The following is a 24,856-nucleotide window of genomic DNA, read 5'->3' on the forward strand; positions in this document are numbered from 1 at the left end:
GGCAGGAACTATGTAAAAGAAACATCAGAGATCCAGCCTGAACCCTGGGAAAAGAGAGGACTTGGGTAAGGAAGAGGGAAGTCAAAGGAAGAAGAAGCAGGAAGACGAAGGGAAATAACATGGAGAAAAGAGAAAAGCCAGCTAGAACAGAGAGTGGGAATAGCAGGCATGGCTCAATTTTGCTTTCTCAGAAAATGTGGAATGGAATTAAAGTCTACCAAAAACCAACCAACATCCATTATACTTCATTCTTCCTACTTCAGTTCCTGGATTCAAAGTTAATTTGCAATATTTTCCTTAGTAAATATGGAAGTTTTAAATTTTTCTTCAGTCAAAAAAATTAATGACATTATTACTTCAACTATGTTATATCCTCTTTTATCAGACCTATGTTATTTTTCTGCTTGAGTTTTTTTTCTTCTAAAATAAATAGTACTAAATTGCTTTCTGAATTAATTTGCAAATCTAAAAATATTTAATTTTCTTTTCCCTGCCAAAAACTGCCTTTTGAAAATTTAAGTCTATCCAGTTTTTATATTGACATCTTTAGGAGAAGAGAGTGAAGAGATGAAACTATGATATCTATACCTAACTTTAAAAGAGATGTTAAAATACTGGGTAGTTTTAATGTGTACTGAGTGTGTGTGTGTATCTGTTCTGCAAAATACTATAGTAGGACTGTGATGAAATGCAGAACAGTTTGTGCCTTCAGGAGTACTAGGGCCCAGACACACCTGAAAAATACTTAAGAACTTCTAGATGGCATTGTAGTAATAAATCAATTTAATCTATTTCTATTTCCTATGGCAAGATACTAAAAAGAATTAAAATATTTTGGATATGAAAGCGTTCAATGGATGTATGATTATAAAGTTATTTAAAGACGTAGTCTCTGAGAAGTGTTAAGATTACCTAACATATTAGCTTTTCTCTACCTTAATTTCATTTAAAAGCCAGTTATTACTAATTTAGTTAAAATATTAAACAATTGTTCATGACTTTTTCTTCTATTTTTTGCTTCAGGAGAATTATTAAAGTTGTGGTTCCTACTTCTAATCTTAGGTTTATTGGTTGCTTTTCTCTAGATATTAGTATATTTGAAATTAATATTTGAAAAAGCTTTACATAATTTAAGAAATTACAGTATTGTATATTAAATATTTAATTTTGGAACATTTTATTAAGATCTAACATATTTTACTTGAATTGCAACATAAGATTAGTGTAGATATTCCTTCAAGGAATTTAGAAATTTAACAAATTACATTTCTTTTGTTAGTAATGAAAATTTTATTCTGTCTATTGGCATTTGATGACATTTTGACATATGTCAAAAATTCAGTGCTTCTGATATGCCAGGCACTGTGTCAGACCAGTGATGGGGTTGTAATGATCCCTGCCTTCTCATTGCTTATAATCTAGAAAAGAAGGCAAATAGAAATAACAGTGTGACACATTAATTCATTACAACCATGGGACACAAGTGTATGTACCATGAGGACCTAACATAGTCTGGGAACTTGGGGAAGGCGTCTCTGAGTGGGGGATCCTTTACCTGAGACCTGGAAGAGAAGCAGTAGTCAGCCCAAGAGGAGAAGGAGAACAGCAATGTGGGGAGAGGGGGAGGTATGTGCAGAGGCCCTCAGCCTGCCCCCAAATACCTTTGTTCTGGGGAATAGAGAGCTAGGAAGGTGGTAGAGGTAGGCAGGGTCGGATCTTGTTTGCCTTGTTGAGACTTTAAAGTGCAATGAGGAGCTACTGAAAGGTTTTAATCAGGAGTGTGACGCATTCAAATATTGAAATTTCAAAACTCTGACTGCGGTATGGAGAACAGAATAGAGTAGGGCAAGATAGGTGCCATTCAGCGTATGTTGCTTCCCTCTTGGCAGTCTATCTTTGTTCGGATTAATATTTTCTGAACAAATATTTAGTATACTCATTAGTTCATTTCTCTGAAGGGTTACGTTTCTAAGTCTTAGATTCTGTTGGCTTTTGTCAACAGGATTTATGCAAGATATACATTTTTTTCTAAATAATTTCTTTCTTTTTCATTATCTAGAAATTTCTCATTACTGCTTATGTTACTGTGGGGAAAGGGAAAAGGTAGAGAGTAGTAAGAACTAACTCAATAGTAAAAGTCCATGTCATTCATTTAGTCTTTTAGTAAACATTTATTGACCACTTACTCTTTGCCAGGTACCAAGTTTGGCAATTTGGATACAAAATATGAACAAGGCAGGGTCCTCTAAAAGCTTGTAATTCAGTGGATTTCAATAGTTATATACCAATATGTTTGCAAATTACAAACATGTAAAAAACCTTGTGCTATTTTCTAAATGAATAAACTGAGGTTTAGAACAATGAGATTACTCCTAAGAGCATAGTTTCTTATGTACAAAGCTGTAAATTTCTAAGTGCAGCAGTTTTTAGTTATTTTCAGTTTTCTTCCTCACTTAGCTGAAAGTCTTATTATATTCATCCTTCAAGACTAGAAATGCTGAAGCACACTCTATGTAAGCCTTACACTCTATGTAAGCCTTACACTCTATGTAAGCCTTCTATGCTGAAGTATCTAAGTGCTCTCAGTGAGCTGAAGAGGACCTCTTGAGGCCCTTTTCACTCATCTCAAAAACTAACAAGTAGCTTAAGATGCTTTAAAACAAATTGACTATTATATAGGGCATCAATTTTTATTAGCATGGATCTTGCTCATATAGAATATTGCCAAATAATATTTTTGCATACAGATTTTTAGTTCATCCGATATTCTTTCAAGCAAACATTTACTTGGGGGAATCTCATCCAGTTTTGTGGTTTAAACACCATCTGTATGTCAGTGACTTCCAAAGTTAAATCTCCAGCCTTGATGTCTTCACCTAAATTCAGTCACTTGGTTGTCTATAGGCATCTCAGGCTTAGCATGTCTGACTCAAAAGTATTGATTCTCAATCCCCATCCCATCATCTTCGCTTCTTGGCACTGCTTTTTGCTCAAAGGATGAGGAGTCATCCTTGCTTTCTCTCTTTCCTTTATCTCTCCTGTAATGTCAATCCTGTTCATTCCACCTCCAAAGCATATCCCAGCGCCACCTGCTTCCACCTCCCTTAGAAAACACTAGTCCAAGACACCGTATAACAGCCTTCTGTCTAGTCTCCCCAATTTCACTTTTTTCCACAAACTTGAAGTAATCTTTTATGATGTAAATCGGATCATGCCATTTTAAATGTCACGTTTTTCAAAAGATCTTTCCTTACCATCAACCCAGTATCACCTCTAGTCATTTCCTGTCACATCAACCTTTTTTGTCATAATATTTACCATGAACTTTTTCTTATTTTTTGTGTATGTTTGTTTTACTATCTTATTCAGTTCTCTATATCACTCTGTACTTCCTGGAATATAATAGTACTCTAATAAAAAATTTTTAAACAAAAGAATAAATCTACTTCGTTTATGTACTCATCAATAAGGGTATTGTGACCCAGCACCACTGTTGTGCCTTTTCTAATTGCTGTTGCCAGGTCTATGGTGTAAGTCACCCCAGGGCACAGCTTAGCGACCACGCCTTTGGTTTAGATATTTCCATGGCCTGCCAACAGTATGTTGACAGAGTTAGTGACCATATGAGTTTAGATTCCAAATGTTCAAATATACTCTTAAATAAAATCTAAAATCTAGAATTCCTACAGAAGAACCTCTGATCTTTCATACTGGTCTAATTTATCAGTTAGTTCAGGAATCCTAAATAACGTATATATTTTTGTCTGATGATACCTTAAAGAGGGAAAAAATCTACTTCATAAGTAAATGCCATACATTTTACATTAACTTCTAATGCCAGAACATCAGTTCAGAGAAATACAAAGAGGTTAAAAAAAAGAAACTACAACTAAAAATCCCTCAGATTTTCTTAAGTTTTGTGAAGTCTGGAGAAGTGTCTCATTAGTATATAAAGCATATTATGAGTATGAGAAAGCATAAAGAAAAAAAATAAAATTAACAGACTCTCTAAAGTATGAGAGTTTAAACTAAGAAGTTATGGTATAATCAAATAGAAAGTTAAGCATTTTTCTCAACTTATTTTTTCAACTCTGTGAACTATATCCTAAACTAAATTTTGTATTAGTCTTAAGTTATTGGTAAAAAATTGTTTACCAAATAAAAGCTAGCTTTAGTTTATGACACACCAAGGGATATTCACATTATGAGGAAAAACAGAAAATTATGTTTTGTCTGAAAATTTGATTAGTGTCCAAAGTAAAAACCATTTTACAGGAACTTTTCTAGTTATATTAATAATATAAATTTAAAATACTATTTTGTATCCTTGGAAGGCAAAAAAAGTGAGGCAATTGAAAATGAAATCACATTTTCCCTACATTTGGGGGAGGGAGAGTGTATGTTTTTTCAATGGTTTATCACTCAGAATTCCAATGAACTTCTAAAAAATGAACCTAGATCATACATAATTTTACCAAATATATCCTAGAAAACAGGGTTGAAAAGATATGAAGGCATCTCTTCTTCCTTTCCCCTGAGTATAAAACCAGATTATTATCAAATCTTTATATTTTCAATGATTATCCATATTTATTTCTGGCCCCCAAATTATGTAGTCAATCAAGTTAGTGTTTCAGTTCTCATCTGCTCATTTCTCGTAAGAGAAATCCTTCTAAAACCTACTCCAGTGCTGAGTGGAATGCTTTGAAGCATTATATTGCAGATTTTTGGGAGGCATTTAGAACACTAATATTCCTTCTAGGTGCTTCAGTAACCATTATCTTTTAAACTGACCTCTGGTTTACATGTACTAGCCTTTGGTCTCTTGCATAGGTAAGTCTGCCAGCCCACAAGCATCAGACACTGTTCTAAGGGACTATAAATAATTTAGACTCTATGTTGCAAATGTCTTTTTGTCTGATTTCTTTCTCAGAACTGTCTTCAACTTACTTTTTTCTTGAGCATATTGTAATTAATGTTCTGTGTGTTACTCTCCCTTTTTATTCTTCTTTCTTTCACTTAGTTGATTTCTGAATGTTTCCCTTTATTCCTGTGATCTTTTTCATAGAGGCACTCTCTGGGTGAAGCTTTGCATAAATCTATCAACAATGTAAGTGAGCGGCACTTACAATTTGTACACAAGGGCATGTTGCACTTTTGGTTTTGCATAAGCATCATCACTGCTTTAAAGCTTTAACTTATGATTTCAAAAAATACACTTTTTGGCATTCCGTAAGATATGTTTTGTATATGGGTAACAGAAGCGTCTAACTTTCAGGCATGCATTTGTGTGTGTGCATACATCCACCACATTGTATTGATAAGCATGTACTTTATTTTAAAGCCAAGCAAGATTTTACCTCTCACACGTAAACTTCATTATTTTAATGTTTACTTTGAAAGATATAGTAATATTTTTGAAAAACTATTAAGTTGTTGACTCTCATAAAAATGGAAATAAATGTATTTCTTCTTTTGTTAAACTAGTTTATGTTTTGAAAAAGTAGTATCAATTGACTTCTTAAGAGTATTAGATAGCTGTGCAGGTTCATAGATTCAGAACATATTTTACATTTTAATGTTAAAATTACTAAAAGATTTAAAGCAAAATGGAGTAAATCCCTTTCCTAAGAATTGGCAAAGCTATTCTTCTACTTATGTACACTAAAATGTGAAGAAATTAAGCTTCAAAGTTATATTCCATTTAAACACTCATTAAAATTTTTTTCTTTACACGTGAAGAGAGAAAATGAGATTTATTTTCACATCAAACCCATACCCATCTTGTTTTTTTTTAAAATAAGTTAACAGACAGCTAAGCATCTTTGAATATTTTTCTTGATATCCTAGGGCAGAGGTCAGCCAGCTTCTTCTGCAAAGGGCCAGACGGTAAATATTTCTGGCTCTGTGGGTCATGCAGTTTCTGTGGCAGCTACCGGACTCTGCTATTGTGTGAAAGTAGCCACAGGCAATACGTGAATGAATCCGTTAATCTACAGAAACAGACTGTAATGTGCCAATTCCTGACCTAGAGGAACCAGGTCTTGAGTCTAGAGATAGCCTGTGAAATTTTGATAACTTCAAAACTATGTTCTCATACCTTTCTAATTTTTTTCTACTATGCAAGAAAATTTTTATCTACTCTTTATATTCAACTTTACTGTCTATGTAAAAATTAGAACTACATGAATACATTTAATGCCAGCTTCTTTAATATATTTTAAAGTAAGCAATAAAGATATTTATCTCAATGTTGGTGAAATAAGGCTACATTTAGAAATTTTTTTAAACAGTCACATAGAACATAGTAAGAATTTGGCCATGATTGCTATATTAATCCAGACTTTTTGACATATGTGCTAATTGGGATAGAAATAAGAACCCAAATAAGATATGAGTATTGTCAAAAATTAGTTGAATTGTACTTCAGAATACTTGCAACGACACAGTCACTTCTTTCTAAATAGTTATAAATGAAAAGGTGTTCATTAAAATAAAAACCTTACTGAAGTTGAATCTATTAGTAATTGAAATGAGAATGCGTTGACTCATCTCCTACAAAATAAGTAAAAGGGGTTTGTAACACACTGAAATCCCCATTCATTAATTCTCTTTTGTAATATCGTAGTCATTGAGGATGAACTCGTCACTCAGTCATCATCCAAACAAGATGTGACCTTGTCAGTGTCGTTCAGCAGGGTGAGATCTACCCACCCGCTCCACGCACTGTCTTCAGCCAGCCTTCCATGCAGGAAGCTTCCCACTATATGCTGTCTTGTTCTAAAAAAACAAGTGATTGTTGATTCCTCTGTTCTTTATAAAAGCTTTGTAATTTTTTCCAACTAAGAATGAGAGGATGATTAGAAACATATTCCAGAAATATCTTAAGGACATTAATTAGGCATTACTGTGGTTCTTAATCAATAAACTCAGTTTATAGGTCTTAGAAAATACCAAAAAAATTATGAACAATTCAGAATTTTTCAGGATGGTCATAATTTCAGAAGCTTAAGTTTACTTTTCTTAGCTAGACTCTCCAAAAATAGCAAATTAGAGGTTAAAAAAGGAAAAAGCATAGAAAGAATTAAAATATTCAGATACCTTCAAACATTTTACATGAGCATTTATGTAAGTTGTTGACATAGTAGTAGATTATCCTTACTGTCCTCTACTAAGCCTATGGTAGCAGTTTTTAATGTTGCTTTATATATTTGAAAGTATTGAACTGAATATTAATATCATGTGGTTTAGACTTTCTAGTAATTTGTGTTGGTCTTTCTTGTCAAAATTAATAAGTGTTCTGGCTCAACACAACTCTATACCTATAACTTATTGAAAAACGAAATTATATTTACACATCCTATTTTTCAAATTGCTTTTTCTTGCTAATTTTCTTGTTTTCACAAAAATGAATGAACCCTCTCACACAAAACCTCTACCCTAAAAAGCAAATCATTTTTGAAAAATCATGATTTATAGAACAGCCTTCTTCAAAAACACACAGAAGCACAAGATAAACAGTTCACCAATATCTTGATAAATTGATCAAAACTACAGGAAGAAAAAACCACAGGTATTATTACTTGAGGAAAATATTTTGTTTTCCTCCTTGGTCTCATAAAATGAACAGAGAGCAGAGGACAAGTAAAAGGCCAGGGCTTCAAAGACTTCTCTAGCCATTGCTTTAAGATTATTATTAAAGAACCAGCCAGAGTCTTTCGTTTTATGAATTCTGGGGCAGTGGTTCTCAACTGTGACTGTGCATTAAAGTCATCTATGAAACTTAAAAAAGAGAGGTATGTACAGCCTTCTGATAGACTCATATGTGTGTGCATTTAGACCATTTGTTTTTTTTGGGGGGGGTTGGTGCAGTGTTTATAATAGCTAAACCAGGTGAGATGATCTGAATTTCCGTCAGGAAGAATTAAAGTAATTATAGTGTATTTATATTTTGGAATGATGTCTATTAGGATACATTTGGCTATAAGCAGCAGAATACCCAGGTAACAGTGGCTCAAGCTGTCAAGATAATAAAGTGCTCAGGTACTTTCTGTACTTCTGCTTTGCCATGTTCAATGTGTTAACTTTTGGACCTCAAGTTTGTCATGTCATAGTTGCAACATGGCTGCTACAGCTCCAGCTGTCATGTTCTTGAACAACTGTGCTAATGCAAGAGACTCTCCTTACGCATTTTTTTTATCCCCTCCCCCCAAATTCCCCACATACTTCCTTTTAGCTTATTAACTAAAACAGGGTGATATGACCTTAGAGTTAGATTACCGTGACTTTCTTATCCCAGTCATAATTCACTCCTTGGTGCTGGGAGAGGGGCATACCATCTTGAAGACAGGGATTTCCATTCAGTCTGTGAACAAACTCAAGAGTTCAGCTAACTGGGAAGAAAAGAAACTGGGGAGATGGGCATTTGGGGAGGCAAGAAACAGTGCCTGCCATTCGCATTATATGTAGTCATTGAAAAGAATGGGGCATGCCTACATGTCATGGATTGTGTACCCTAGAAATGTCACTGTGCAAGGAAAAACAAACCTCTAAAACCAAACTTGTTGGCCTCCCTAATGGAGAAATCATTGACCGTCATTGAGCAAATCCATGAGTATACTCATCTTGAAGGGAGCTACATAGACTTGAGTGTTTGAAAATCCACTCCATCACATAGCAACACCTGCAGGTCTGGACACCCTCCCTCATGGTTTCGCAAATGAAGTAGTGTTTCTTTCTCTGTGTGAGACATAGGGAATGTCTGTCCCAATCAGCAGCCCCATGGGTCTCTGTTCCAGCTACTTTGGACATTAAGCACTGGTCTCTTGAGGTGTGCCCTGGGGCCCCCAAGTAACTTTTGTGTGTAAGACATAGCCAATATTTTGTCATATCATGGCAGCTGTACTCTCTACATGGTGAAATGCATCCACCCGTTTACACACAATGTAGTTAAAAAAAAAAACAAACAAAAGAAAGCAAAACAGGAAATTATATCAAAAGAGAAATAAATAAGAGTCTGGGGAGATACCAAAGTGGTAAAACTGGTTACCCTTAGGGATTGGAATTTGGCAAGGAAAAGGGAAGGAAGGAGACTTTCACTTTCATTTTATAAACTACTTTATTTAAAAAAATTATTTTTCACAATGAACACATTACTTTGGTAGTTAGGAATAAAAATATGTTAGGTAGCCTGAGCTCAATTCCAGATCTATTTAATCAGAATATCCAGGGATCAGGGCCTGGGCAAGTACATTTATTAACATCTACAGAGATAATTCTGATATACAGCCAGGTTTGAGAACCACAGATTACATTTACTATCTCAAGAAATACTTTGTTTCGAGGATAAACTATTTGTATACTTTATGTATTCTTTCATTTCTGTAATAAGAGTGATTTTTTTTAAAGGGGGAAAAAAAAATCCTAACAGTGCATCAAAAACGTAGGATGTACATAATTAATGACATATCTCATGTTGACATCCTGTCGTATCCAGTACCTCAGATTTGATGTTTCAGTTTCTATTTTGAGGGATTTCTGCAAGCGCCATTGTAGAGGTACAGAATCTTTGTGAAACTGCCCTGTAGGAAGTAGGTAAAGCTTTCCCTTCTTCAGAAAAATGTATCCATATGTTTTTAATTTTGTCTTTTTGAAATTTTTACAACACTTTATTTTCAAAAAGACAGTATTTTAAGTGGTAGAGATCAGAAGGTAGCAATCACTATCAGCAAAGTTTGGCTTTTAAAATTGTTTGAAAGTATCTGGTACCTCCTTGATCAGTAGAATATGTTATATAATTCATATCTAAACTGCTGTGGTTAGAATTTTTTAATTAGGATTAAAATTTTTACTGAAATAAATATTCTCTTTGGTTTATTTAAGATCAGCAAAATAAAAAGCCTTAAGATTTAAAATTATAACAAATGTGTAGAAAGTAGTACCATATGCTTCATAATTTGAAAATATAATTTGAAGTAACTACTGCTTCTCATTTATTCAACACATGCCTTTCTATAATACTGTAATAAAAGTATTGATCAAGGTTACCAAAAGTATTTAATGCAAAATCTATCGTTCTCTTTTATTTTGAATTAATGAAATTTTATATGTATTTCCGTAAAGTATACTAAACTCTGCTGTTTTAAGTTATAGCTATAAAACATTAGTTCATTTTACGTTGCTTTGCTCATTTCTGTCTATAAAGTGCCGTGTAATTTTCATGCTGAATAAAGGCTGACAATATGATGCAATCTACTAATTTATTAATTTGTAAAAAGAACAAAATAAGTAAGTTTTGATGCTGCATTGCATGATAAAGGCTTCCTGCTTATAATTCATGTTACTGTCTTGAGCATGAATCCAAAGATTTTTAGATAGCCTTAATATTATTTTGGTGTGCTTTCAAAATTAAGAATATAAAATATATAAACTATACTTGAACACTAAATTGCATGATAATGTCTTTTTGCATATACTTTATGTTTTCTTGAGTATAGATAATAAAGATTAACCATATATCCTAAAATGAAAAATATTACTTTGGAGTTCTATCAAGGTAAAGTATATTATGATATAAAATATGTAAGTGTATTTTATTAAAGCTTGAGAGGTTTGAAAGTGTGCTTAGATTTTAAATGTATAACTGTTATATTACTGTGGTACTCATTATATGTTATAATTCTTGATAAATTTCATCCTTAAGTGGTTCAAGTGTGAGTCAAATTATAGTCAAATTAACATGTGGGAGCTCTTTTTGACGCAGTGAACTTTTGAAGTAGGTATTTCAGAAAATAAACTACACTGCTGTGAACTGATTGGCTTCTTATTAACCTGAGTGCACACTTCATTGGAGGACAGAATCCAGGGCCACTGCTAGCCCATATAGTGTACAAATCAGAAAATCATGCCCGTTTTCTTTGAGTGGACACGGATGCGTACCAGGCCAGATGGCTTGGTGAGCAGTTCATTCACTGGGTAGATTAGTCCTCACGTGGCCAGTGGCCAGATAATAGCTTTGACAATATGAGTCATTATTCTACATGTAACAGTAGTCTTTTCCTCATGTTCTCATATGTGTTCTAACAAGTTGTCACCAGAGACAAGGTAGTCATGTGGGTCCCTGTGCTGGGTCTGGGACTAGGGTTGAGCTTGGGAAGAGACTGGCTAGGTGCCTTCTCTATTTCAAGAACCACCTAGCTGGGAAGAAAATGGCTCTGTCACTTTACACATCAGGGTTCACAAACATTTTTATTGCCTTTTACCCTTTTATGATTTGTTTTTTCTTTCTGGGTTGTGTTTAATATTCATTTCATCCTGATTTTCTTTGCATAAAATGGTAAGAAATCACATAGTATAATTTGTTTTGGTCCTCCTTCTCCACAAATAAGGCTTAGCTGTTGCTGTGACTTTCTCCCGCAGTTTTCACACTTGCAGGGTTTATTTGAGCTGTAAATCATGAGTGCCACTGCCATTTAGAGGTGTAAGGAGTTGCATTGCCTGGGGTCAGAGTGTTGCGGTTCACCATGACTCCAAACATATGAAATAACCTCTGAAATCTTAGGCTTATGTAGAAATTAATAAGTAGAATTCATATAACTTTCAATAGGTAAACTCACTTCTTTGGAAATACATTAAAACAGATTGCACATATGTCAGTTGTATCATTTCTCACCGGTGCTTGACCCTTTCCGCAAAGGCACGTGCTAATCTTTACAACTAATCCTGATGTATAACATTGCTCAAAACCCTTCCAGAGAGCTGTTATCCACCCTAAGCTCACTACAGTCTGTGACTGTTTCCAGCCACTGACCTCTGACCTCTCCTCTCTTCCAGTTCCTTCTTTCTTTTCTTTCTTATTTTGCATCTCTGGTGATTCTCCACCCTTTCTCTTTCTTTCCCAGGTACCTTCCTTGGTGAGACATGTGAGGCAGACTATATCTGCCTTCCATCAATCGAAAGAAAGTCTTTTCTCATTTACAAAAACTCACTTTAAAGTTCTCTCTTTCCATTAGCTTTCTTGGCCACAGAAACGGTTTTACTTGTGTATAAACACAGCATCTTAAGTTATTTAATGGAACACATTTGACAACTTTTTATCTGGTTCCCTTAAGTTCCCCTTAGCCTCAGACTTCTAGAATATGATTGAGTTATCTAGTTTCAAGTTTATAGTTTCCTGTATATGAGAAGAGAAATAAGTCAAATAAAAATTTGGTTTCAACAAATGTGTAAATGAACACACACACACATATACAGATGCATATATTTTGTGTTTTTAGTTTTTAAAATGGACTTAAATTTAAGTATTTTAAAACACATAGAAGCAGTGTGGACATATTAAGGGTGATTTGTCTGTTTTCAAAAGGAGGGACAAATCAGTTTTCCATAGTGAATAAAAAGCACTTGTCATTATTAGAAGGCTGTAACTGGAGGATTGTGAGGGGTTTGTGATTTTTAAAAAGCTTGAAAGTTTGAAATCTTTTGAACTAAATCAAAATTCAAAAATAAAAACCTTTTTTTTACATAAGAATTCTAAATTATAAACTAATCTTTTAAAGAGTAGTTTTTTAATCCTCAAATAATCTTAGCTAGCTTTCATTGAGCACTTACTACGTTGCAGGGGCCGTTCTGAGTGAACTGTGTGTAGTAACACTCTCCCCTGACACAGCCTGGTGAGGTGCTGACAGTGACAAGTGGCAGAGCCACAATTTTAACTCAGAGCCCACAGTCTTAACTACTCAACTTTGCTGCCTCAAAAATAAGCAGTTTAACTTCTCATACTAGATAGTGTGATTCCGTAAAGTGACCATAACCTAGTAAATACGTTCGCTATCTTTGTTTTTTATTTCACATCATGAATTTTTGTTGCAGTGCAGCATAGGTATTTGTTATATTTTTAAATGTGGGCTGCAGTGTTCTTTAGAGAGTCTACAAGCGTAATACCACTAAAACAGTCTATTTTTAAGGTAATTACTGAAAACAGAATAAAAGTGGTAATACCTAAAGATTAGTTATCTATGATATATTATAAAACATTGAAAGTGGACACTTTGTTAAGGCAATTATTTTGCTTTTCTTAGTATCTTTGAAATGCTTTTTTCCTTAGATAGGCAATATGTGAAACATGCCTTGTATTTATTCTTCTTTGTGTACCATTCTGTGGCATAGATTTCCTTGCTGAAACAGAATCTGGAGATGCAGCTTTCCCAGTCTCAGACCTCTTTGCAGCAACTGCAAGCCCAGTTTACACAAGAACGACAACGACTTACACAAGAGCTTGAAGAATTAGAGGAACAGCATCAACAAAGACATAAATCTTTACAAGAAGCACATGTCCTTGCATTTCAAACTATGGAAGAAGAAAAGGAAAAGGAACAAAGAGTAAGTTTAAAGTGACATATGTTCAAATGTAATCAACAGCCTAATAATTGTTAGCCTTCGAATTTTAAAGAGTTCATTTTTTGCCCCCCAAAATTATATATTGCTTTATTTGTGTTTTCTAGGCTATGACTTCTTGTAGGGGGTCACAGTAATTAAACACAGACACTAATTATACACTATAGCAGACAAATTTTATTTCTGTTTTCCAAGATATTGCCAAGTTCATGATGAAACTAATACACCGTCTGGCTTGTCATATGTTAGCAGTGATTAAATAAATTTAGTTGTAACCACTGTGATCACTTAATACTATCTTGAACTTACAATAGTCTTTCATCAAATTTAAAATTTTTCTCTTTCAGTCTGGATCTACAAAAGACACATGTACCCAAGGAATTTATATTTTTTAATCTCACATTTTTGTCCCTCATACTTTTTCTTATGTACAGAATTCACAATGAATTGAAATGGGAGACATTTTAAAATAGTATAGTTCCCTATATACAGCCCTAACAGCTATATGAAAAGTAGTGATACAAATAAATCACTAAAAAAAGACGTAAACAGATACATTATTTATTTAATTATATGCCAGAATCGCCCCATATCCATTATTTAGTTCTGTGTTAAAATGTTAGTTTGACATAGCCTTAGTATGATTAATTTTGGTTTAGTTCACTTCTTAACAGTGTATTTTTCAATTTCTTCTAGGGACCTTATGGATAAAGATTTGATAGAAAAAGTGTTACAGTAATTTTCACCATGTATAGTTATTATAGATACACATTTTTAATCCTTTATTTGGGTATAGATAGTATTTTAAGAAATGGTATGTTATTTAAAGATTGTTAAAACAAAAAAGTCATATTCTTTTAAAAACAACTTATTTGCCTATACAATAAGTTGTAGTCCATTGATCTTGTCCAGAAAATCAAGGAAGTTCCTTTGGTTAAAAATTCGTCCTGTTCGCATTACTAAATAATCTATTCATTGGATTCCATTTGTGAACTGTGATAACCTGTAAGCTTTCATATCAGTGCTTTAATTTTACACATTCAATCTTTTCAAAACTGTAATCATTTTTCAAAAGAAATCAGAACTGGCAGTTTTATTGTCTGTCATTAGGTAGCCAAGCTTACCTGAGTCATGTTGTCTATACGAGAAGTCCTTTATTTTACCTGTATCCAAAGGAACTTACGCTGTACGTTTCAGAAAGAACATAAGTAGTCAAATAATAATTTTTAAAAGCAGCATTTTAGAGTAGTGATTGAAGAAACACAGCCCTAGTTATAATGTGGTATCTTTCTCAGAAACCTTTCATGTTATAGATTATAGTAAGGAAAACCCTTCCTGGCTGAGTGCTACAGTTCACTCTAAACTTGAAGTACCCTGAGCTCTGTTTTTTTTTTCTCTTGTGGCCATATATCTTCTCTGCGTCTTGGCCACGTGTAGTCTGTTCTCTCTGGCTAGGCTTTTAAAACTAATCACATGAAGGGCTTTAGTTCACTTTTCCAGCTACCTCCTCTCAGCTTTTGCTTCTGTTCACAAATGCAGGAGCAAAGAATGACTACAGAAAATAGCTACAAAAGTTTTGTTAAGGTTGGAGTAGGAAAAGCCCTCATCTCTCTTTTCCTGATCAGGAGATCTTTTCTGATCTGCCCTCCCCCACCTCTTTCCTGAGTCTAAGTCTGTGCACACAGAGGAATTATTCTTTAATTTTAGGTGGTTTATGTCCCTTAGCAGCTTCAGAAAACAGCTTTATTTGAAAACTGCCTTAGGTAAAGGGTCTGTATCCCAATTCAAACACTATATATTGACTCAACCTGATTTCATGATGATTATTCTACTGAAGTGAACCTACTAATTTATTTTCTAATGATGATCATCTTATATCTAATTTTCTTGAAAATGAATTAAAAAGACTTGTTTTCCTTGAATAATAACTGAGTTTTAGTAATTTTTCTATTTTGTTTCCATTTCCTTTCCTATATTCTAGCATAATAATTTGAACATGTTTCTCTTATTCTAGGCTCTTGAAAATCATTTACAACAGAAACATTCTGCAGAGCTTCAATCATTAAAAGATGCACACAGAGAGTCAATGGAGGGCTTCCGGATAGAAATGGAACAGGAACTTCAGACGCTTCGGTTTGAATTAGAAGATGAAGGAAAGGCTATGCTTGGTATTTTGAAAAGATTATAATCCTGTCATATTTATTTTTACATCTTTCTAACTTAAAATTCAACAAGAAATCACAAAGTTTTATTCTTAATTTTTGAAACATCAAAATGAATATCTAAGTGTTGTTCATATTTTATTTGAAGTTACTGGATGAAGGAGCAAGTATGGCAGAGTAGAATGGATAGAACACAAACAGTAAAGTGAGGTCCCCTCAACGTTCTCCATACTCTGGCTGTGTAAGCAACACCCAATGGTGCTTGCATTTATCATTAAGGGACTAAACGGAGTCAGAACATTCAGGCTTCCCACTATCCAGTGACTGAAAGGAATAGATAAGGATGGAGCCACATGTCTTTAGACTAGATCATCATATTGGGTTTTTTTCCACTTCAGGATTTTGTTTTAATGAGAATAGTCATGTCTAGGTCTGACTTTTTGTTTGGATATTTTCCAGATTTTTTATTAAATAGGACTTTTATCTTTGGGGTATTAAAATCACTATAGTTTTTATAGGAGATCAATTGAGTTTGGAAGAAAAACTGAATATGTATTTAAAGGATTTTTTGTTTGTTTTTTAGTGTCATTCAATGACTTTTTATTCCTGTCATCTCATTTTCCTTCTGTTTGTGTTTTTTCCAAATTCTCCTAACGTTTTTGACGTCTTTTGTCACACCTCAGTGGCACACTCTTTTCCAAGTAAGAATTGAGAACAAAGAAGACCAAAGTGTTCTGAATATCTGGGGCCTCAAAGGGAAAACCAGCTGACCCAGTTCATCATCTCTACTATTGCTGGGAGTTCTAGGCCAAGTTTTTATAGCTCTCTCCTCTTCCGGAGGAGAGGTAAAAATGGGCGTAGTGTTGGAACTTGTATCCACTGAAACATGATTTAAATACATTTGTCTTTGTAGACAAAAGACTTTTTGTGGTTTCTTAAACTTTTTATTTTGAGATAATTGTAGATGCATGTGAGATTGTAAGAAATAGCACAGAGAGAACCTCTGAACTTTTTACCCAGTTTCCTTCAATGGTAACATTTTCAAGACTAAAGTGCATGTCACAGCCAGGATGTTGACCTTGATACTGTCAAGACACAGAACATTCCCATCACCATGGTATCCCTGCTGCCCGTTTATAGCCACATGTACTTCACTCCCTCCCCCACCATTAATCTCTTCTCCATTTCTATAATGTTGTCATTTTAAGAATGTTGTAAACGGAATTGTACGATATGTAGCCTTTTGAGATTGGCTTTTTTCACTCAGCATAATTCTCTGGAGGTTCATGCAGGTTTTTGTATGTATCAATAGTTTGTCCCTTTTTATTGCTAAGTAGTACTCCATGGTATTGACCTACCACATTTGTTGTCCTTTACCCACTGAAGGACATCTGTGTGTTTTCAGTTTTGTGCAAATTTAAGTTTTTATTTCTTTGGGATAAATGCCCAGGAGTTGAGTTGCTGGGTCATATGATAATTGTATGTTTAGTTTTTTAAGAAACTGCCACTGTTTTCCAGAGTGATTATACCATTTTACATCCCCACCAGCAATGTATGAATGATCCAGTTTCTTCACATCCTCACCAGCATTTGATGTCATTATTTTGTTATTTTAGCCATTCTGGTAGGAGTGTAGTGATATCTCATTGTGAATTTTACTTTGCATTTCCCTAATGGCTAATGGTGTTGAACATTCTTCCATGTGTTCATTTGCCATTTGTGTATCTTCTTTTCCAGTTGGATTGTTTCTATTTTTACACACACATCTATGGCTTCAACGGCCATCTGTTGTGCTTGTGACTCCAAATATGTATTTCTAGACCAATCTGCTTTCCTTGTGAATTAGATTTATATTTTTTACTGCTTATTAGACTGTTAGATATTCTAACTCACACTCTGTTTTAAAATATTAGCTCACCATCTCCCTCAGGTCTAAAATATATTTCCATTCCCATACCTCCCACTTGAATTTATGGTATCACTATTTACTGAGTTGCCAAAACCATGAATCTGGGAGATGCATTCAACCTTTTTTCTTTCGCTTGCATATCGTGTTATTTCCTCCTCTTAAATATTCTCTGTATCTGTTTCCTCTTCTTTCATCCTTTTGCCACCCTTAATTCATGGTCGTATCATTTCTCACCTGGATTATTACTGCAACCTTCTTGCTGATCTTCCTTCCCACAGTCCATTCTCCAAACTCCAGTTGGGTTAATTTTTGCAAGACTCAAATCTCACCATGTGACGTCCCCACTTTAAATCCTTCAGTGATTCCTCATATCCTTCCCCAGGTCCTGTCAATTTTTCCACTGAAGCAGCCCTTAACACCAGGGGAAACTGAACTTACGCCCTACATGAGGGTCTCGGGAGGAGCCTAAATTGACTTGCTACAAGCACAGCATTTCTTTGAAGTCTCATGTTTTAGCTTTGAAATTTGTAACTTGTATTTTACTCATATATTCAGTATTAACATTAAAAACAGTGGCTTTTCTAAAAATCTTCATGTAAAATTCATGTTTTGGAAGATGATCATGTGTACTCTAAAAGTCCCTCAGGCACACTGCCACACACATCTTAGTTTGAGGACCATGAATCTAAACATGGAGTGAAAATCATTTTGTACTGAAACTTTTTCAGGCTGGGCTCCATTTTCTTTCCAATATGACCACTTGCTCTGTGGGCGCCTGCCATACCAGACTTCTTATAGCTTGTCTTACAGAGCGGGTTCTTTCTGCTTTTGCATATGTTACTCCTTCTTCCTGAATGCTTTTATCTTTCTCCACTTCGAGAACCCCAGCTCAGGCTTTTAGACTGTGTTACCGTGACAATTCCTTTGTTGATAGCATCCCCAGTTTCCCTCTCCTAGGAAATCTGGGTTCTTACACCACCCTGCTTTTATTATAACTGAAACACTGTATTTCATTATAATGTTCATCTCTGATATCCCACCTAATTCCTTGATGCCCTTCCCTCTAGCCTGTGCAGTTATAAGAACAGGGTCATATTTTATTCTCCCATAATATAGTACCTGGCATTCAGGAAGTGTGGACTGTATGAAATAATCTCAAATTCAGATAAAAATAATGACTTCCAAATCACTAAGAACACTCAGCAGACAGTGCTTAACATCTTTGAGGGATATCGTGGAAGAAGTCTTACGTGGGTGGGAAGTTGCCTCCTAAATATACGTTATAGTACCATTCAACTCTAAAATGTGTTATTCTACTAGTGAGTGAGAAGAGTTAAAAATTTCCTCTTCTTTAGCACCTTACTTGCAAACTGAAAACATGTATAGAAACACCTTGATCCATTTGAGCAGCTGAAAATTTTCTTATCCTCTTCAAAGCCAGATGACCTCTAAATTTATATTTTATGATAGTGTTTTAGTATGTAGTATTTTAAGAGGCATAGACAATCCTATGATATTTTAATGGGAATATGTGTCCTAATTTTAAAAAATAATACTCTAACTTTTATGATTTTTATCTAAAACACTAATACTTTAAAAATACACTAAATCTTTTTTTCCTTGGATTCCAGCTTCTTTACGCTCAGAACTAAACCATCAACATGCAGCTGAAATTGATTTGTTACGGCATAATCATCAACAAGAATTGTCAGCCGCTAAAATGGAATTAGAGAGAAGCATAGATATCAGCAGAAGACAGGTAAAGAACATTCTGTTCTGTGATGACTTCTTAAATAAATGTGAATAGATTTGAATGTTCACAATTTTCTGAAAATTATTTTGTAATAACTAGTATTTTCACTAGTAATTATTTACTATCTATATTAAAGAGTTTTATTTTTAAAGGGAATTAGGTATTTCGACTTTAGTGTAATGGTCAGTTTATTTTATGACCTTTTAATTGAATATTTTGAATTTTATTTGCATCTTGAGTGAACAATGTAATATAAATAATACAAAGAGTGAAAACAGAATACTATAAAACAGCAGTGTCTGTCCAGTAGAACTTTCCATGATGAGGGACCTCTTCTATATCTGTGCTATCCACTGTGATAGTCACGAGCCAAATATGTCTAGTGTGACCAAGGACCTGAATTTTTAATTAATTTTTATTAATTTATTTAATTAATTTCAGTTAATTTAAACAGCCATATCAGATAGCACAGCTATCGAAGTAGCAGGTTCTCAGGAAGAAAAAAGATAATTTATATTTCCATATCACTAGCACAGCTACTATTCACACTTTTTAAATTTTGCTCATTAGCCAAGTGTACTTTCTTTAGATAGTTTGTGATCCTGAATGTATGTCTGGATGAATGGATTTCTAGTCATAGTACAATGAAGGCTATTCTCTGTTTATTAGTTTATTACTTATGACTTTCACTTTGTTAGTCTTCAAATATGTTAAATGATCAGCTCAAATTTTTCTTCATTACTAGAAAGTTTTAAATGAGTCACCTTATAACCATGGAGGGAACTTATATTCTCTCCAACTAGGCTGCTGCTGAAATTGACACTGCTGAAATTGACACTGTCTAGGCCTGCAGAATTTGCAGAAAACAGTGACTTGTAGGAAAATGGAAGGGAGCTTATCTGTCAGACAGGATAACTGCTAGACCAGCATGAAGCAGACAAAGTCTTCTAAGCAATGGGATGTGTATATATTGGGATGGCCTCCATAGATGCAGGTCCTTTTTAAATTAAAGGACGATGGCACCAGCATTTTTTTTTTTTTTCGTGGTATATAACACGTACTTAGTACATATTTATTGAATGAAGAAACTCTTTTTCCCCATTAGCTTCATGAAAGCTATGTCATCACTCCCTGGTCTGAGTCTTCTATGACTATTTCTTTTTTTTTTTTTTTTCCATACACACACACTGTATTTTATTTTTACAAGAGATAAATAGACTGACACCAAGCATTGTACATGGATGACCACAACAAAAGCAACAATGATTGCAATTACCAAACATGAAACACACTCATACTATGTCATAATATTGACATTCAGTCCAGTAATCCTCCACTGTAACAGCTCCTTTACTTTGCAGTGAAAATTGATTTGTATATTCTTTGGATGGCACCAGCATTTTACTGCAAGACCATGTAACTTATTGAGTACTTAAGAGCCCTGTATTCTAATATCAGCTCTGCCATTGATTATAGATCATCCTTGGACAAATTATCTCTTGGGTATTGGTTTCTTCATCCGTAAAATGAGGGAGATGTGCTTATATGGTCTTTTGGGTCCCCTGTGGCCCTGAAGCTATTTAAGCTGCATCCATATAAACACTTCTTAGATATTGATATATGAAAATAGAGGAGGCCTCGAGGTTTCCTTATTTCAGCAGTTTGCTTTTGAAGCAATGTCAGATTTACATTTGACATTCCAGTATGTCATTTTCTTTCCCTTAAACACAGAAAGTAAATATGCAGAAAACTTTTAAGAACTATTTGTATTTTTCAGAGTAAGGAGCACATGTGTAGAATAACAGATCTACAAGATGAAGTAAGGCACAGAGAGCATCACATCTCAGACTTGGATAAGGAAGTACAGCACCTTCATGAAAATATAAATGCCCTAACCAAAGAATTGGAATTTAAGGGAAAAGAAATTCTCAGAATAAGAAGTGAATCCAACCAACAGATGAGGTATGCCATCAGTCACCACAGAAAGAATTTGCAGTGTTACCTGAAAGACTATTGCAATGGTATTTAGCAATACATGCCTATTTTTACGACTAGATAGCCTTCTAGTAAGATATTGAAGACCACTTTTTACTTTATTTGTTGACTATGTTATAATTTGAATGTAGAAGAAATGTTTATATTTTGAAAGATGTATATACATTCACTAACTTTGGAAATTGTATGTAATTAACTAAAATCTTTTAAAAATGTTATTTTAAAAAGCATTAAAGGAGACAACTTTAACAAGCTAGAAGATTAGAGCAAAGTAAGTACTTTAGGCTGTTTCCACTAATTTTCTGTATATTATACCTAAAACCATTTCAAATCTGTTAGAGTATAGAAAGTTTTGAAAGCTCGACTTCAGAATAATGTTTTCCTAACTAAAAATAAATTAAACAGGTTGCATGAACAAGATTTAAACAAGAGACTTGAAAAAGAGCTGGATGTCATGACAGCAGACCACCTCAGAGAGAAAAATATCATGCGGGCAGATTTTAATAAGACTAACGAGCTACTCAAGGAAATAAATGCAGCTTTACAAGTGTCGTAAGTCACATTATATTAAAGAAAATTCATGTGTGGAGAATAAACTGAGGAGCACTGTGTCTAACCTCCGATTAGCTAGTCTTTTGAATCTAATTAAATGATACTTTAAAAAGAAAACTTAAGTGCTGTATTTACAGATGGTAACTGCAATATGATATATTCTTTAATTACAAGAAGGCAGTTGAACAATTATGTTTTATCAGCTGCTACTGCTATGGTTCTACTAGGACAATATTTGTCCAAAGACTGTCCCTCAGAATCATGAACTATCATGCCATGGTGAAAACTCAAAAGATACCCATTATATAATGTTAAGTAAAAAGAGCATATTGTGACCAATGGGGTTATTATGATCCTATATATACACTGATAACACATATTTTACAAAAATATCAAAAGATCTTAAAGAAACAAATACAAATTTTAATGGTAGTGATTCCGTCTATGGACTGGATTAGGAGGTATTGGAGATGATGGAGAAGAGCAGAAACTTCCTTTTTATATACTCTACTTACACATTGTTTGAATTCCTACAACAAGCATTTGAGTGTTTTATGATTTTAAAAATCAATAAATGTAAAACATCACAAAGTTACTGCTCATAGATAGTAGCTCCAGCATCATTAAAACCTAAAGTTCTAATTATTGCTTTATGTTTTAAAAAATATTTAATAGCCTCTCTCTTTCCTACACACTTACTTATAAACTTCTATAGCTAATGCACCTGGCATTCACTCCATCTCTGTGGCCTAAACTGTGGTCCAGTTTAAGTTATCTCAGAAATAATTTACTCTAAGCTGCTGCAACGGTTTATTCACTTTCAGTCTCTCCTCTTCCAATCAATTAAAAAGCCTTCATAAAAAATATAAATATCTCCATATACTTCAATAAAGTCAAAATAGTGACTTAATCCCATTACCCTCAGTGTCAAAGTCAAACTTAAACTCTTAGCTCCAGCGTGCCATCTCCTGCCTCATCCCACAGCCACCCGTATTCCCTGTCTGCTACCTTTGTGTCAGCCACACTGACCCTCACAGTTTCCTTCTAAGAGTCTCCTGTGTTATCCTCTACAGTCTAGAATAACCTTCTATGTCATTCCTGCCTATTACCTTCCTCCAATCTAAAAATCATCTCGCATTTCATCCATTTAACCAGCTAAGCCTCCAGTAAGTCTTGTTAAATTTGTACCACATATGCCCACATTCACTTCAGCTGAAACAGAAAACAGACCCCCAGTCACTGGCATTTACTTCAGAGGCCTCTGAGGTGAGGTGCTCTTTCTAATGGACACATACAGAATTTTCACATCAGTAGGCACTCAATGAATATTTCACAAATAAAATCTTTGAGGATTCCCTATAATATTTACCACTTCATAAAGTTACCCTTGAAATGGTAAAGAGACTCATGAGGTCATTTCCCCAGTCACAGTGATTCTGGGTGTTTGCAGTTATTGGGGGTAATTTTTAAATCTTTTGGGCTGCAATAAGAGCTTGCATACCTGCCGTGTTGAAAAGCTCATAATCTCAGGCATTTTGCAGAGATGAGTTACAATGAACCCCAGTGACCACAGTGTTGTTTATCAGGCAGAGGCTAAAATCCTGGTATTCCCTCTCTTCATACTCTGAGAAAACATGCTCACAGAAAGGATAACCTCTGTCTGTCCATGTGTCCAGTCTCCTTAGGAATGTTAACGTTACAAAGTAGTAAGGGTTATATCTTTGTTTTTACTTTATTCCGCTTTTTATGGTTTTGTGCATTATGAACTTTCAGTAGATAGAAAATAATTTAGTATTTTAATATTCATTTTTAATCAAAGAATTAGTGTTACTCATAAGTCAAGTATTTTTTCTGCTTTTCTAGATCTACCATTTGTTTTCTACTTCAACTAGGTCTGTGCTAACCAATCATATTTCTTTTTTCACCTGCTGTCATTATGTAATTAACCTCTAGTTTTAGCTATCTACTCATTTAGTTAAAAACAAACACATATACAACTGTATTTAGGCTAGCAATGTCTAGTAGATTTTTCTGTAATAACAGAAATGTGCTGTATCTGCTCTGTCCGGTATAGTATCTGCTAGCCACAAAGGCTGTTGAGCACTTGAACACTGGCTGGTGCAACCAAGGAACTGAATTTTTAACTTCATTTAATTTTAATTAATTTAAATGTAAATAGCCACATATGGGCTAGTGGCCTCCATATTGAAAAGCACAGTTGTAGACAGTTGGATATTTTTGGCCCATATCCTCAAATGCAGCCTGCTGGGATCTGCTGAATGGTTTGGATTTAAACAGATGGAAAGCAGGGAGGGTCCATTCCAGTTTAAGGAAGTGGGGAGAACAACTTTTGAACTATTCTCAGCCTGTTTCAGAGAACTAAGGGTACCCTACTGAAGTTCCTAATCAACTGCATGCTGACTTTAAAACTTCAAAATCAGCAAAGCCCCGTGGATTCTTGGCAGTGGGTATGGTGGAGGATAGGTCAGGCTGCCACTTGAAGCCTGGAGCTGAGGGGCCTCTGGAGCAGCTGGACATTTCTTGCTTCTGTCCCTGCCCCAAACCTTGTTGGACTCCAGGGAAATGAAATGGGGACAAAAGTTTAAAGGAGGGACTGTACCCTTTAAACATCGTTGAAATGGTGGTAAGAGTTCTGTGTCTCTTACGGAATTATTACTAGAAATCCTCTTCTCTAGTGCTGGGTATTAGAGTCTACTTAGGTTTTCAGATATGCTATAGAAATTGTTTTATTTTCTTGAGTGGTATAGTATCTTAGTAAAAACATTGTATCTAAGAAATATGTCGTGGTTTTTGTTTTAGAAACAAATGAGAATTTAAAGAACTTTGTTTAAACTAAATGTAAATATACACAGAACTTGGAGTCATGGCAGATCTTTATTATGCAAAAAAGGTAGTTTGGTTTAGAGATTATTATTGTTTAGGGTTATTTTACCTTAACTTCTCACTGTACTGAAGCCAAAAGGTAATTTCTTCTTGGGGGAAACATTTGAGTTTCTGTACTTGGACTTTAAGTAGGTCAGTAATACCTAATTAAAAAGAAGCTCTCCACCACACCAGAATTACTTATTCCTT

At 34.5% G+C, this 24,856-nt stretch overlaps 1 protein-coding gene across 6 annotated transcripts in view; it reads left to right on the forward strand.

Moving 5' to 3' along the window:
- Window positions 1–24,856, forward strand: part of FAM184A (family with sequence similarity 184 member A) — a 116,849-nt gene that overhangs the window by 81,683 nt on the left and 10,310 nt on the right. For 3 of the 6 annotated variants that reach the window (XM_082406099.1, XM_082406098.1, XM_082406094.1), the window contains exons 10-15: window positions 5,069–5,110; window positions 13,165–13,377; window positions 15,407–15,560; window positions 19,095–19,222; window positions 20,994–21,178; window positions 21,617–21,763. In XM_082406099.1, coding sequence (XP_082262225.1) covers window positions 5,069–5,110; window positions 13,165–13,377; window positions 15,407–15,560; window positions 19,095–19,222; window positions 20,994–21,178; window positions 21,617–21,763 — 869 coding nt within the window. The remainder of the gene's footprint in view (window positions 1–5,068; window positions 5,111–13,164; window positions 13,378–15,406; window positions 15,561–19,094; window positions 19,223–20,993; window positions 21,179–21,616; window positions 21,764–24,856) is intronic. The other 3 variants (XM_082406096.1, XM_082406095.1, XM_082406097.1) reach the window with 3 other exon arrangements.

This window comes from Balaenoptera borealis (assembly GCF_965194805.1).
Source record: "Balaenoptera borealis genome assembly, chromosome: 9".
NCBI classification, from domain to species: domain Eukaryota; kingdom Metazoa; phylum Chordata; class Mammalia; order Artiodactyla; family Balaenopteridae; genus Balaenoptera; species Balaenoptera borealis.